The sequence below is a fragment of the Atractosteus spatula genome, chromosome 11 (genome assembly GCF_055471065.1).
Source record: "Atractosteus spatula isolate fAtrSpa1 chromosome 11, fAtrSpa1.hap1, whole genome shotgun sequence".
NCBI lineage: Eukaryota > Metazoa > Chordata > Actinopteri > Semionotiformes > Lepisosteidae > Atractosteus > Atractosteus spatula.
In genome coordinates, this window is record NC_142716.1 from 8,249,522 (window position 1) to 8,261,678 (window position 12,157).

Sequence of the window (12,157 nt, forward strand, 5' to 3'; positions counted from 1 at the left end):
AATGAAGAACTGTATTAAGTAGGCAGTGGGTCACAAGGGAAAATGTGGACAAATCCTAGATATCTTTATAAGGCTTTCTGGAGGAAGGGGCACACCTTACACAAGCACAAGATTGTGGATTTCACAGCATCAAAACCCTCAGGTGAAAACTGGAAAATATATTCAGCTTTGTTGCTTTCTTTCCCTTCTCTAAACAGAGATATCAAGATCATCTTTCTTTAGAGGTTGATATCTGGATCAATAGTGCACAATTAGGTAAAAAAAAGAATTAAGATTCATCACTGGAAAAGCCCTCATTCCTCTTCAGAAACAAAGAAAGAAACAAAACACACAGAGGTCTCAGCCACTCAGACCTCACATTCTTTCTCAAAGAATGATGCCAAGAATGTCACTTAGGTGTCCCCCTGAGTTTATTTGAATGTTCAATCACTAAAATAAAACAGTGAAAAGGCTGTGGCAAGGAGCGCCATTCCAACGGCCATCACCACACCTAAAATAAGGACAAAAGAAATGGGAAATGAGTACTGGAATTTGGAGAGTAAAGACAAATAGAGGGAGTGGAAATATTTGAGGAATTGATTAATAACACAAATTACACCCCTCTTGAACAGAAGAAAGGCTGAAGTAGATTATGGCCGGCACTTCTGTCACGCAAACCGCTTTTGCTTTATTTAGTCAAGTGGTATCCAAGATACAGCATTTAGAAAGAAAAAAAAAAGCCCTCTCAGATTTGCAGTTGCAGGTGTGTAACTTTCCCAAGACATTTTAGATCTTGCACTCACATACCCTTTGAACAGTATTGATATACATTGAATTATCATAAATCACATTTGCCTCGTTGAAACCACAACATCAAAGAGGAGTGGATGGGAGGTTTTCAAGGTAACTAGCAAAATATCCTATTTTCAATAATCATCAAATGAGTTTTCAGTGCCCTCAAGGTAAGATTAAAAGCACTTGAAAGACTGTGGGTGAATAATCTTCACAAATTATGGAATGACTGACAAAAAGCTGAGGTTAATGACATATTTCACAATCATGGAGGACATGTAGGTGTAAAATGAGAACCACAAAGTCTAAATTAATAGGCCTAGTAGTGCTAAATGCATCTTAGTCCACTTTAATAAGCCAGAACAATATTTACTCAAGGAGAAAAGAATTACTACACATACATACCGATATTTCGCTGAATGTTTGTGTGGTTAGTGGGTGCTCTACAGTCTTCCACTTGTGGAAAGTTTCCCTCAAGGACAGCATCTGAATTTACATTTGAGTAAGCTAAGAGACAGAAAGAACACTGGCATTATAAATTATATATATATCAAATCTCTGTTAGTGATTGCTGCTATTTGCAGTTTCCTAAAATCAACTTAACAGTTTTAGAAAAGAAATAGGTTTCATGACAGTATTTATAGGTTCACACAAGGCTCTTCTCAGGTTTATGTGGAAATAGACTTTGCTGACTTTCTATGTCTTTTATCTGTAACTATTATTGTGTGTGAAATAAAACCATTGTGCAATTGTGTTGACTGGAAAAGTGTACAGTACATCAATACCAACACAGGGGCATAGCAAAGCAATACTTCCAATACTTGAGGTTTTTCTAACTAAAAAAACATCACTGGCTTTTAATATCTTGCAGTGGATCACTGTACATACAATACATTACAGCGAGGGCTCTGACAGACCATTGCTCTAGGGATTAACTAAAGGAGATCAGAAGATATAACACAGCTCAGGTTGACAACGTATAAAGTTAAGAGTGTCAACTCTTCTGCGTCATAAGTCTGGCTTCTTAGGGTCTCTTAAAAATATGTCAACTACAGGACAAACTGAACTGCAGCTATCCAGTCTTCGATCACCCATGTCATATACTACACTATTTCTTCGGTTTTATGAACCACCCACCAAAGGCATGGTGTCAATGGAAACGAGTGGGGGTACATTAACAAAGCCGAAAAGTATATTTCTTCATCTAACCACGGATATATAATATCCGTTGCCTCGAGATACCGATTATATTTTAGTTGTTTCTGTAACCTATTATACAAATTCCAGGTTAGTTAATCACCTTGTATCACACAAACATTATGTCTTAACTGGTTTAGACAAGGAGTATTTGGATACTGTAACTCCATCACCAAGAAAATAAGAGCTGGGTGTTTTCACGATAAATGCAAATCTGTCGATGATGTAAGCACACCTGAGACAGTTTAAGAGGTGCTGTAGGACTCCAAGCCAGGAGTCAATATCGTTTTAAGTCAATTTTTAATATGGTTTTCTGCTGGAGAAACACCCATCTACAAAGAAAACATCCCTGTTGTGCTAGGGCCACATCTAAGCACTAATATTACCTTTCACAAAAGCTTGCTTCATTCCACTAAATCTATGGCAACAATAATATGATGGAAACAGGCTACTCAGTTCATGGAGTCTGTGCAGATGTATGCAGTAGACTGCCTAATGAAGATATGAACTTTTTATCTGCAAATTCTAGAACTTGTTCAGACCTACTACTGAATACATGTGTGGAATTTATGGATTAGCCTGTTCTTGGAGTTGTTTCTGAGTTCTTCTCTTGCATATTTTTTTTGCCTAATTCAACTAGTCCTGCCATTGTTTAAAGACTTTTTTGCTTTGATGTTAAATATTTTAGAACATTGCCTAAAAAGGACATTTATGTTAAAAATGATCATTTTGATTCTGAGTTGTAGTTTTAATTGCTATCAGATCTTTGCCTAAGTGGCAAATGTTGAGTAAAAAGTATTGAACCAAAGGTTGTGAATTAAAAATGAGAATTTCCATGTCCCTTCGGCACTGAGGAGCAGCAGGGAAAAGCAAAGTCTGCTTGAAAAGAAACATAAAACATAAGAAGGAAAATCATCAATACCGATGGAGACTAAACAGAACAATTTAAATAGCTGAGTTTCAAAAGTAATTCAAAAATTAAATCAGGTTGATTTGAAAAGGAATAGATATCATAACCAAAGTTTAATTTAGTAAAACATAATTTAATTGATGTGCAAATTTCATCTAGTAGGAGTTAGCTTTCCAGCATTATAAAAAAAACTTTTTTTGGCAGGAATATATACTTTTATGAGAACAGTTCATCCTTTATGTTTCGGGAAATAGAGGCTAAACTTACGGTAAGCAAAAAATGTAACCCCATCATCCCTACGATTCAACACCCACAATTCCTAGAAATGTTTTAAAACTCATCTCACAAAAATATTTAAGCATAGGCTAACCAGTGATTAATTTAAAAGATATCTGTTTAAATGTCAGACATTGCACAAATCATAAACACAAGTTTTCTAGTTTCTCACTAGTGTTATATTCGTTTTTAGAAATCTATAAAAACATGGCAATAAAATTTAAAAAAAAACATGCATGCCACTAAGGACTTTGATCAGATAAAGAACTAAAAGATTAAAAATTCTTTATAAACTGACAAGCAATCCAGCAATCACCTATTAAAACCTTATCATTACTAGACCTAAGCATAAGCATTAAGAAACACTTAATTTTAGTTTCTTAATATGCCATAAAAGTAACTTGCATCCTTTCTATTAAGGTGCCCTATCAGAATTAGGAATTCACTTTGATTAATAAATGCATTCCATTTTTTTTAGGAAAATTCTATTTATGATGAATGCGTTAATCTGACAAAAAAATAAATCGGTAGGTGCAAGCACAGTGAAAGTGCCTTTTTTCCCCCCGTTTTGTAAGTATATATATACTCATAGTTTATAAAAATAAATTAATCTCAGAGTTAACTAAAAAGAGTCTGTCCATTTTCATACAGTGAAATTTTCATCATTGATCGTCCCACCCTTTAGAAATTGACGTAGTATTAAGATAGCCACCTTCAATTGCTTCCTGGGTCACATCTATCTGTTCTTCGTCTATGTCACAGTCCAGAATCTCTCTGAAGCGTTCCTGCAGGTCTGCCACTGCCTCGTCCGGGAACATGTAGTCACACATACAGACACTGCAGCCAGGGACCTGTGCATACACCCTCCGTGGCAAATCGTGACGGTCCCTGCTAATTACTACAGAGAAGTGAAAGGAAAACAGGGGGTTGTAATTCATTTTCATTCTTCGTGGAGATGATTTTGAGAAAGTCAACGCATGTTTAATTGCATGACAGATCCATTCATCAACACAAAAACCACACGTACAAGATCGACCCAGACAAGTTTATAGGTAGCACAAAGGAAGGAATCTCCACTATTTGCAGGCTTGCAGTTCCCCACATAAACAGATGTAAATTGATATGGCTTACATGCAAGGAGGATTGGCATGTAAGTCATATCAATTTACTTAGTGTTGGGAAAAAAAACAGGAAGCTATAAAAATTTAAGTCTCCCTTTATGTTTTTGCCCTTCTTGCTGTTAAAAGAACATGTTTCAGAAGATAAAAAATTGTTTTCTTAAATGTTCTGGTATTGCAGTGTAACGTATTCGTCATTCCCTCCATCCATCTCTTTTCTAAGTGTTTCTTCAAAATCAGCGATGTGGGGGAGCCGCAGTCTATCCCAGCAAGCAACAGGTGCAAGGCAGGGTACCCCCTGGAAAGAACACCAGTCCATGGCAGGGCATACACACACACGCTCACACCTAGGGCCAAATTTCCCAGAAGTCAATTTACCTACAGTATTAATAACTAATGTTTTTGGACTGTGGGAGGAGAGCGGACACCATGAGAAATTCACACGAACACGGGGAGAAAATACGATCCTACATGCAGATAGCACCCAAGGTCTGGAACTGAACCCGGAGCCCAAGTGCCGCAAGGCAGCAGTGCTAACCACTGCACCACCGTGCCGCCCTCATTTTGTAATGACTTAGGTTAATCAAAGCAATCAAGGAGTGAGTGCTTCTCCACACGCAGGACAAAATGCTCTATAACAACATAGATCAAGTGCGCCATCTAGTGACAAAGCCATACACAGCAGCGTTTCAAACATAAAGGTAAGTGAGGAAGTGTTAAAAAAGATCTCCTTGGACTACAACTTAAAAATCCTCAGATGTTCTATACAAAGAGACAGCTGGAGAAGCTTAAAAATGCGTAAATTTTAAAAAGAGAAGTAACTAGCCCCAGGAAAAAGTTTCATGTTATTATTAAAGTATCTGGCTGATGGTTTTATCCACAGTAACTTACATCTTACAACAAGGGTGCCTCCCCTGGATTCGAACCTACAACCCTCCAATTCAGGGTCCACATGTTTATAAGTTGGGAAGAACCTGAAGCACCCAGCAAACACCTACAGATTTTAGGTTGATCTTACAATGGGAATGCTTTTCAAGTCAAAATAGGGACTGCAAACCCATCTACTGAATTGAACTGGATAAAAAAAGCAAAGCAAAAAACAAGTGACCAAGAATGAAAACTGACTCAGTACTTACCTTTACTTGTGCTCTCGTCTTCATTCAGGAGGATATCTTCAAAAAGCATCTCTGTTCGGACTGAAACCGTATTCAGCACATCCCTCTTTAAAGCCTATTTGTATTAGAGACACCTTACATCAAAATGCCTTTTTAAACAGGAGTTACTACTAGGCAATAAGAGGTTCTTTTCTTAGCCTTGCTTGTAAGCCTGTGAGAGTGGGAACTAGATTCTACATCACTTACCTGAATCGCATTTTTCACTTTTGGTTTGTTGCTGTGAATGTATGCTTTACAGTGCACAACCCCATTCAACTGAATGGATTCACTGCAGACTTCCACCAAGGCAGTCAGCCTCTCATTTGATGAGTCTCCTGTCTTGGAAGAGAAATACAAACAAGTAAATCATTTCACTGCTCTTAACACAGGATTGTACAAGAGCTAATGTAGAGGGACTCAATGCACCATCACTTTCAGGTTTTTCATAAATTTTTCTTAGAATTATTACAGTTATTACTGCAGCTGTTTTTGATAGATAAAGCAAATATTTCTAGCCATTCAGCAGTGATTTCATCTCAGGAATCTACTGAGTAGTAAGCCTTTGTATAACTGTTAACGGTGCTTTAATTATCATTTATCAGCATTATTAACAGCACTATTCATAGTTCTATTAATAGTGCTAATACAGAGTGCCGTCATACTTCAGTATCCTATATTGTCTCCCAGGCTGCATTCAGCACCTAAGCTTCAAGGTCTGCACTAGCCAAAAGTCTGACCTCCCACTACAGTACTCCAGGGAGTGATAACATTCTCATCTAACAGTACAACACCCGATGCGCGGACAGCGTGTAATGACTCTGTAGCCGAGCTTAACCCTTAAATCTACCCATATATTGAGATGTACAGGGTTACTAGGAAAATGTAAAGAGTTTTTGAAAACACAAGCATTTCACAAGTAAGAACAAAATTTAGGAAACTTACTAAGGGCATCAAAAGCTGAACACTGAAGTTCTGCTGTGTTCCAGAGCCCCGTGGGGTCTTTTTCTGAAAAAGGTTAAAAGTCAGAGAAGGGTCAGTTGGTGCTGTCCTTTGGTTGTTGTACTGTCTGTTTTTTCTGTTATTTTGAGCAGTAGAATAGAGAGTAGAGTAGTTTATTGACATATGTACACGTATATTGGAATTCTTAATTGCGTCGATCTCTCGGGACAGACACAGTACAACAGACAACACTACACAATGTAGACAACAGGAACAATAAACATATTGTGAAAAATATGTGTGTTCAGCAACAGAAAATTGGATCTACTAAACTTGCATGACAATGCTGTATTCATTTCTCTTAACTAAACACTGTTATAAAAGTATTTATTCGTAAATTTCTGGATGCTATCTTTACTGTAGTGTAGCATTGTTTTTTGTACATGACATGTGTATGTTATTTATGATTTTTTCTCTTCTCTGTATCTGTCTTTTTTTGTATCTTAGTTGTAGCTTGTATGTTACTTCAGGCACAACACAAAAAATTCGTAACAACCTGAAGGCTTGATTTGGCAATAAAGTTGACTTTGAGTAAAGCAATAATATAATCAAACACAAATCATTAGAATTAATGACAGCACCTCTAGAACATCATACGCCATTTTGAAAATAAACTAAAAAGGAATGCAATAACAAAGGTTATATGCATCAAAGCAGACATCCAATCACTTACCTGACCCTCTGTGAATTCTTTGTCATTTGGTCTGACATGGCCATTGATTAGAATAATGCTGTCTTCTACTAGATTAGCCCATTTCTGAAGCCTGTTCTGTAAAGATAAAAACTTGTATTGGAACTTGAACTAGAGGAACCAAGGGTCTCAGAATCTTTATGGCTCAGATATCAGAATGATAAGAGTATGCTCACCTCACAACGTCATATATAGCAAAAGGAGTGTGCTACACACCACCAAATCCAGATATGAATTAATACACTGTGTAATGAAATTAAATGTGTGAACAGTAAGACGTAGTTATCATGGGAGACTCTAATTTCCTCACAAAGACTGGGAAAACCAGCTTGAATGTCAGCAGGAGAAACTGAAATGGTAGACAAGGTTAACGACTATTTTCTTACCAAATTTTCAGAATAAAGGAATGTCCTAAACTAAAATTACTAAACCTATAGAGTCTTGAACACAGAACATTATAAGGGGACGTAATCTAAGTATTTAAAATTGTCAAATGTACTGACAAAATAGGCAGTGAAACAAGACCCAGGTGACAAAAGGTGAAACTGTGTGGGAGTGCAACTAAAACTGATGACAGATCCCTTTATACCCATAGGGTTGAGGGAGTATTGAAGAAGCTACCCAGCCATGTATGTGGTGGAATCTGATACTCAGGCTTTCTTCAAGAAATGGCTGAACCTCTGTGCAATTAACTACTTGCAAATGAATAGGCTTGAATTGCCACATGGCCTCTTTTCTTTTTTAACCTTTCTCATGATCGTCTTGTATTGTTTACCTCTTGTTCTGTTCCTTAATGATTCTGAAGATGATAAAAAAAGTTGTGATGCTTCATTCCGAATAGTAAAAAAAAAATAGATCAAATTATTTATTTTGCTCTGATAATCCTACATACAAAAGAGAACTATAAACAAGAAAAGGAAAGGCAAAAAGCCTGTTCTCCACATTCTTGCAATACCTGCATTCCTTTGGATTTACATATGAGGAAATAAAATAACACAAATATTACCTTCACATATTTGTCCAGATTTTTCACAGAGGACCCTTCTGGCACTGGGATGTGTAGGTCTATCTTAACACTGCACTGTAGGACTGACCATGAGGATGAGAGTCCTGGCTGGTACTTCCAGTCTGCTGGCTTAGCAGAGCTCTTCAGGGCATCATTTAGAAGTAACAGGTGAAGAAATAATGAAGACAAAGATTCTTAATAAGCATTCATTCTTCAATGGAATAACTGCACAGAAGGTCGTAAAAGCTGTTTTCTTCACTGCTTTTGTATAAAAGGATGCAGAATTAAGCCAGGAGTTAATGGAAAAGGTTAAACATGGTTACATATTTGAGGATAAGAGCTAAGGATAGCATTAAAATCAAGTCTAGTGACAGGGTAAATTAGGGTTTGGAACTATGGTAAGAACACATTTTATACTACAATTAACTGATTAGGTTTAGGATCATCGTGAGGTCTAAGGTTAGGTTAGGTCTAGTAGACGTTTTAGTTAGTACTTGTTTTATGTCCTGATTCCATGCTAGTGTAACACTTAAGGGTATGGTTAAGGTTGCATTTCTCAAGCAATATCATTTAAATCCTCTTCAATATCACCTTGGGGTCTTGCACATCGAAAGTCCGACATGTCACTCTTGGTTCACCAAGTCAAGGAAAATTATTAAGCTTTTGGTGACATTAATATCGGGTAAAATGTCAGAGCTACTGAAAATAATGTGTCTGCTTAATATAAACATCTGTAAAAGATACATTAACCTTACATCATGATTTTGCAGACAGAAACTAACAACAGAAACACATTAGGAAGTCCCACACCTCCAAGTACACAAGTGCAAATACGTTAGATGGTTACAAGTAACATAAGTTGACATGGCAAACTACATCATAATCACTGCTTTGTATTTTTTGTGGTTGCATTAATATTTAAGAATTAGCCTAAAATGTGAGGTCGGATTCAGATTCATCTTCCCACATAAAGGTTTTAATGATACTGCTCCTATGTACAGGAGAATGTCTGCAGTGTCAATCTCACACACTGTTCTAAAGGATACTTCCTTGTCTTCGAGCAGATGTGAAGAGTCACTCTTTCTGAGACTTCATTCCACAGCCTTCCCTTCACGACGGACTTCTCCACTGCAAATACCAACTAAGGAAGAAAAAAAAAAAGGTCATACGGCCAAATGATTTTCTCACAGGTACAATTGTTAATATATGATTTTCTCTTTTCTGTCCAATTCAGAATCACCTTTTTTTTTTTAAATTGTCACCACTTCGGATTAATTTGAACTTTATAGCCATATGTAACCGGTACATGTACTGGTACAATGGAATTCTTACTTACAGAATAGCTCATTGTTTTAGACTTGGCCAGTTTCCCCTCTAATTATGCACACAATGAGCAAATTGAATTGTCTGAGCAACCAGGAATACTGAACATGATAATCTTGGGGAAGCCCAGAAAGTATCTAAAAATGAATATGGTACAGTCATTTTAGAATCACTTGCAACGTTTTCTATTTCATTTGCAATGTAACAACATTTGTTCTTCCACTTTACATACTGTTGCGAGGAACTATTAAATTCAATGAATGTAGTAACGCTTGCTTGGAACCTACATCTATTGTGTATTGGGCTTGGAGAACAACATATTACTTTACTGTCGTACATTTAGACCAAATGACTAATCAGCAGAGTATCACTGAATTCTGAAACAGAAACAGAAGAATAATAACTGAAATGAAGATGAATCATTTATGAATCTAAATGGAAAATAAGAACATATAATGTAAAATTGATAGTTTTTCTTCCTCCATAATGTGTTGTATGAGAAGTGGAGCTAGTCAAGGGCCATAACGCCCAATGTGTGTTTCAGTCATGGGCCTGACTCAGGGGCTTTTTATTTTAAAAAGCATATACTCAATTTATTATAGCGTCACTCACCCTCCGCAGTGTATTCTGCGACTCCTTGGACAGTTCAGGCGAGGTGATCAGAAACACGCCAAGGACCTCCAGCCCCCCAGGCAACATTCGGGAAACCTGTTCAGCACCACGGGACATTAAAAAAAAGAGATCAACTGGGGGGAAAAAAAAGTTTCCTTAAAAAGATTTTCATAAACAGTATACGTTGACTAAAGCAAATAGAGTCACAGAGATGATTCATTCTTGGTAGCCGCATAAATCAAATGAAACAATTATATTTTATTAAGCTCTGTATCTGTGTATATTTATTATTCAACTGTTGACCCGTTTTAACATTGACTTTGACATCTGTTGTCATATAGGCAGTAGAAATGCTTTTGGTTCTTATAATCATTTGTTGTGCCTTTAAGTCTATTTGTTGCAATACCAGATATACACTTCAGTTCCACCTGCTTTCATCATGATTAGAATTTTTCTTGGCAAAGTCATTAAATCACACACCTGCCGAGCATGCCCAGTGACCCATTCTTCATCAATGTCCACTAGTGATACTTTACTCTGTTTGGGCTGGTTAAATTGCTCTTCTCTCTGGGCCGTTTGAACTGCAAGCACTACAAAGTCCCTCTGTGGAGAACACTAAACACAAAGAAAAATAAAGTATTAGTAAAGCATCAACTAATTGTTTTATTTTGAAGGTACTGAGCTTATTTTTTATGGGGTGTACTATCACACTAAACATATATAGTTACAGTATGTTTTAAAGATGATAAATTTACACAAAAATCTCTACATTTATAAGATTTACTTCGGAGATGTCTAATGGTAAAACTATTTTAGTTGTATGCTTCGCTTCTTAAAAAAGCCCACCTCACCTGCCCAATTAAGAGACCGGTTGTGAAGGCTTTTTCTGCAGTGACAAGGTTCAGAATGTACTTTTCTACCAAGTCCTCCACAAAGTAACTTCTCCCCATCCTGAGAGATTTATCATTACTTGTCTTCTAAGGGGGAAAAACAAAAAGGACATATCAGTTAAATGGTACTTCACTTAGATTGATTCAGCAAACTGTGACACTATTATAAGTCGCTCTGTACAAAAGCGCTAGCTAAAACAGATTGGTATTATGCGAATTCCAAGAAGCAGAGTGTATTTACGAACAGACTGCTGAATCCTTACTTATCGATCATGTGCGGGTTACAGAAGCTGATTCAGAGCAGCGCAGGAGTTACACGTCATCACTTTGGTCAAGTACTTCTTAAAGAATCCGGGACTTTAATCCTTGTAGTATTACACATTTCCCTTCAAATTAAGGTGGATTGTTTAAAGCAAAATTATACGGGAATTCAGTACAACAGATCGCAAATATCCTACACACATAAAAGATTTTATTTTGTTAGAAGGCACACGCTGTATTCTCCAACTTCAACACGCACATACCCAATCATAACATCCGGGTATAAATAAACAGCCCGTATATTGCTTTTCTCAAAATCCGTAACTTTATATTTATCTACTTTTAAATTTGAAATGTGTACTGCGATCACTAGGCTCCTTCTGTAGCTAAAGATTAAAAATAGAAGGCACTGCAAATCATGCCCATGTAATATGCATACATAAATTTCTAATTTTCCAACATTCAATTGCCTGTCCACGACTGTCTCACCTGTATGTAAACATTAGAAACTCATACCTGAACGCTTCACTTCTGCTTGGTAAGACCACTCAAAACAGCTTTTTTTTCCCTAGGAATGAACGTCACAAAGCTAGCAACCGCTGGTTGGCCATTTTGCGTTGCTTGATTATGACGTCCTTCTTCGGAGGACGTAACTAAAATGCTACATTATTATTAAACTATGCGCTAGCTGCACAGAAAAAAAGTATAAATATTTAAGATGTATTAAATGAAAATGCTGTAGATAAACGTAAAAAGCCCAAGACGTCTGGAGGTTCATCGTTATGCATGCACATCTTCCTCTAAAAAACACATGTATATATTTTTCCCTTTAAATTGTAACTACTTATGACCTTTAATATGTCGTGAAAAAAGAAACGTATCTTCTGTCAGACATTACAAGGAGAAGAATAATTGCAACTACACTTCTCTTTACCTAGGTGGCGATGCA

General features: G+C 36.8%; 1 protein-coding gene across 2 annotated transcripts; it reads right to left on the reverse strand.

Moving 5' to 3' along the window:
* Positions 1-392: 392 nt before the first annotated feature.
* Positions 393-12,115, reverse strand: odr4 (odr-4 GPCR localization factor homolog). 2 transcript variants are annotated; one of them, XM_088928065.1, is made up of 14 exons: positions 11,725-12,115; positions 10,909-11,034; positions 10,538-10,672; positions 10,058-10,153; positions 9,169-9,263; positions 8,714-8,750; positions 8,123-8,263; positions 7,099-7,194; positions 6,369-6,431; positions 5,634-5,765; positions 5,409-5,502; positions 3,867-4,052; positions 1,177-1,278; positions 393-490 (listed from the first exon to the last, which is right to left on the reverse strand). In XM_088928065.1, the coding sequence occupies exons 2-14, from the start codon at positions 11,005-11,007 to the stop codon at positions 423-425; spliced, it is 1,344 nt and encodes a 447-aa protein (XP_088784191.1). In that variant the 5' UTR covers positions 11,008-11,034; positions 11,725-12,115; the 3' UTR covers positions 393-422. The 2 variants fall into 2 exon arrangements, with proteins under 2 accessions (XP_088784191.1, XP_088784192.1); XM_088928066.1 differs by having other exon boundaries at positions 11,698-11,744.
* Between the last annotated feature and the right edge of the window lie 42 nt (positions 12,116-12,157).

Excerpts from the sequence above, each read along its gene's own strand:
- odr4 (XM_088928065.1), bottom strand. The coding sequence starts at position 11,007 with ATGGGGAGAAGTTACTTTGTGGAGGACTTGGTAGAAAAGTACATTCTG. Across the intron at positions 4,053-5,408 it reads AGACGAGAGCACAAGTAAAG|TAATTAGCAGGGACCGTCAC; the intron begins GTAAGTACTGAG and ends ACTTCTCTGTAG. Across the intron at positions 491-1,176 it reads AAACATTCAGCGAAATATCG|GTGTGGTGATGGCCGTTGGA; the intron begins GTATGTATGTGT and ends TCCTTATTTTAG.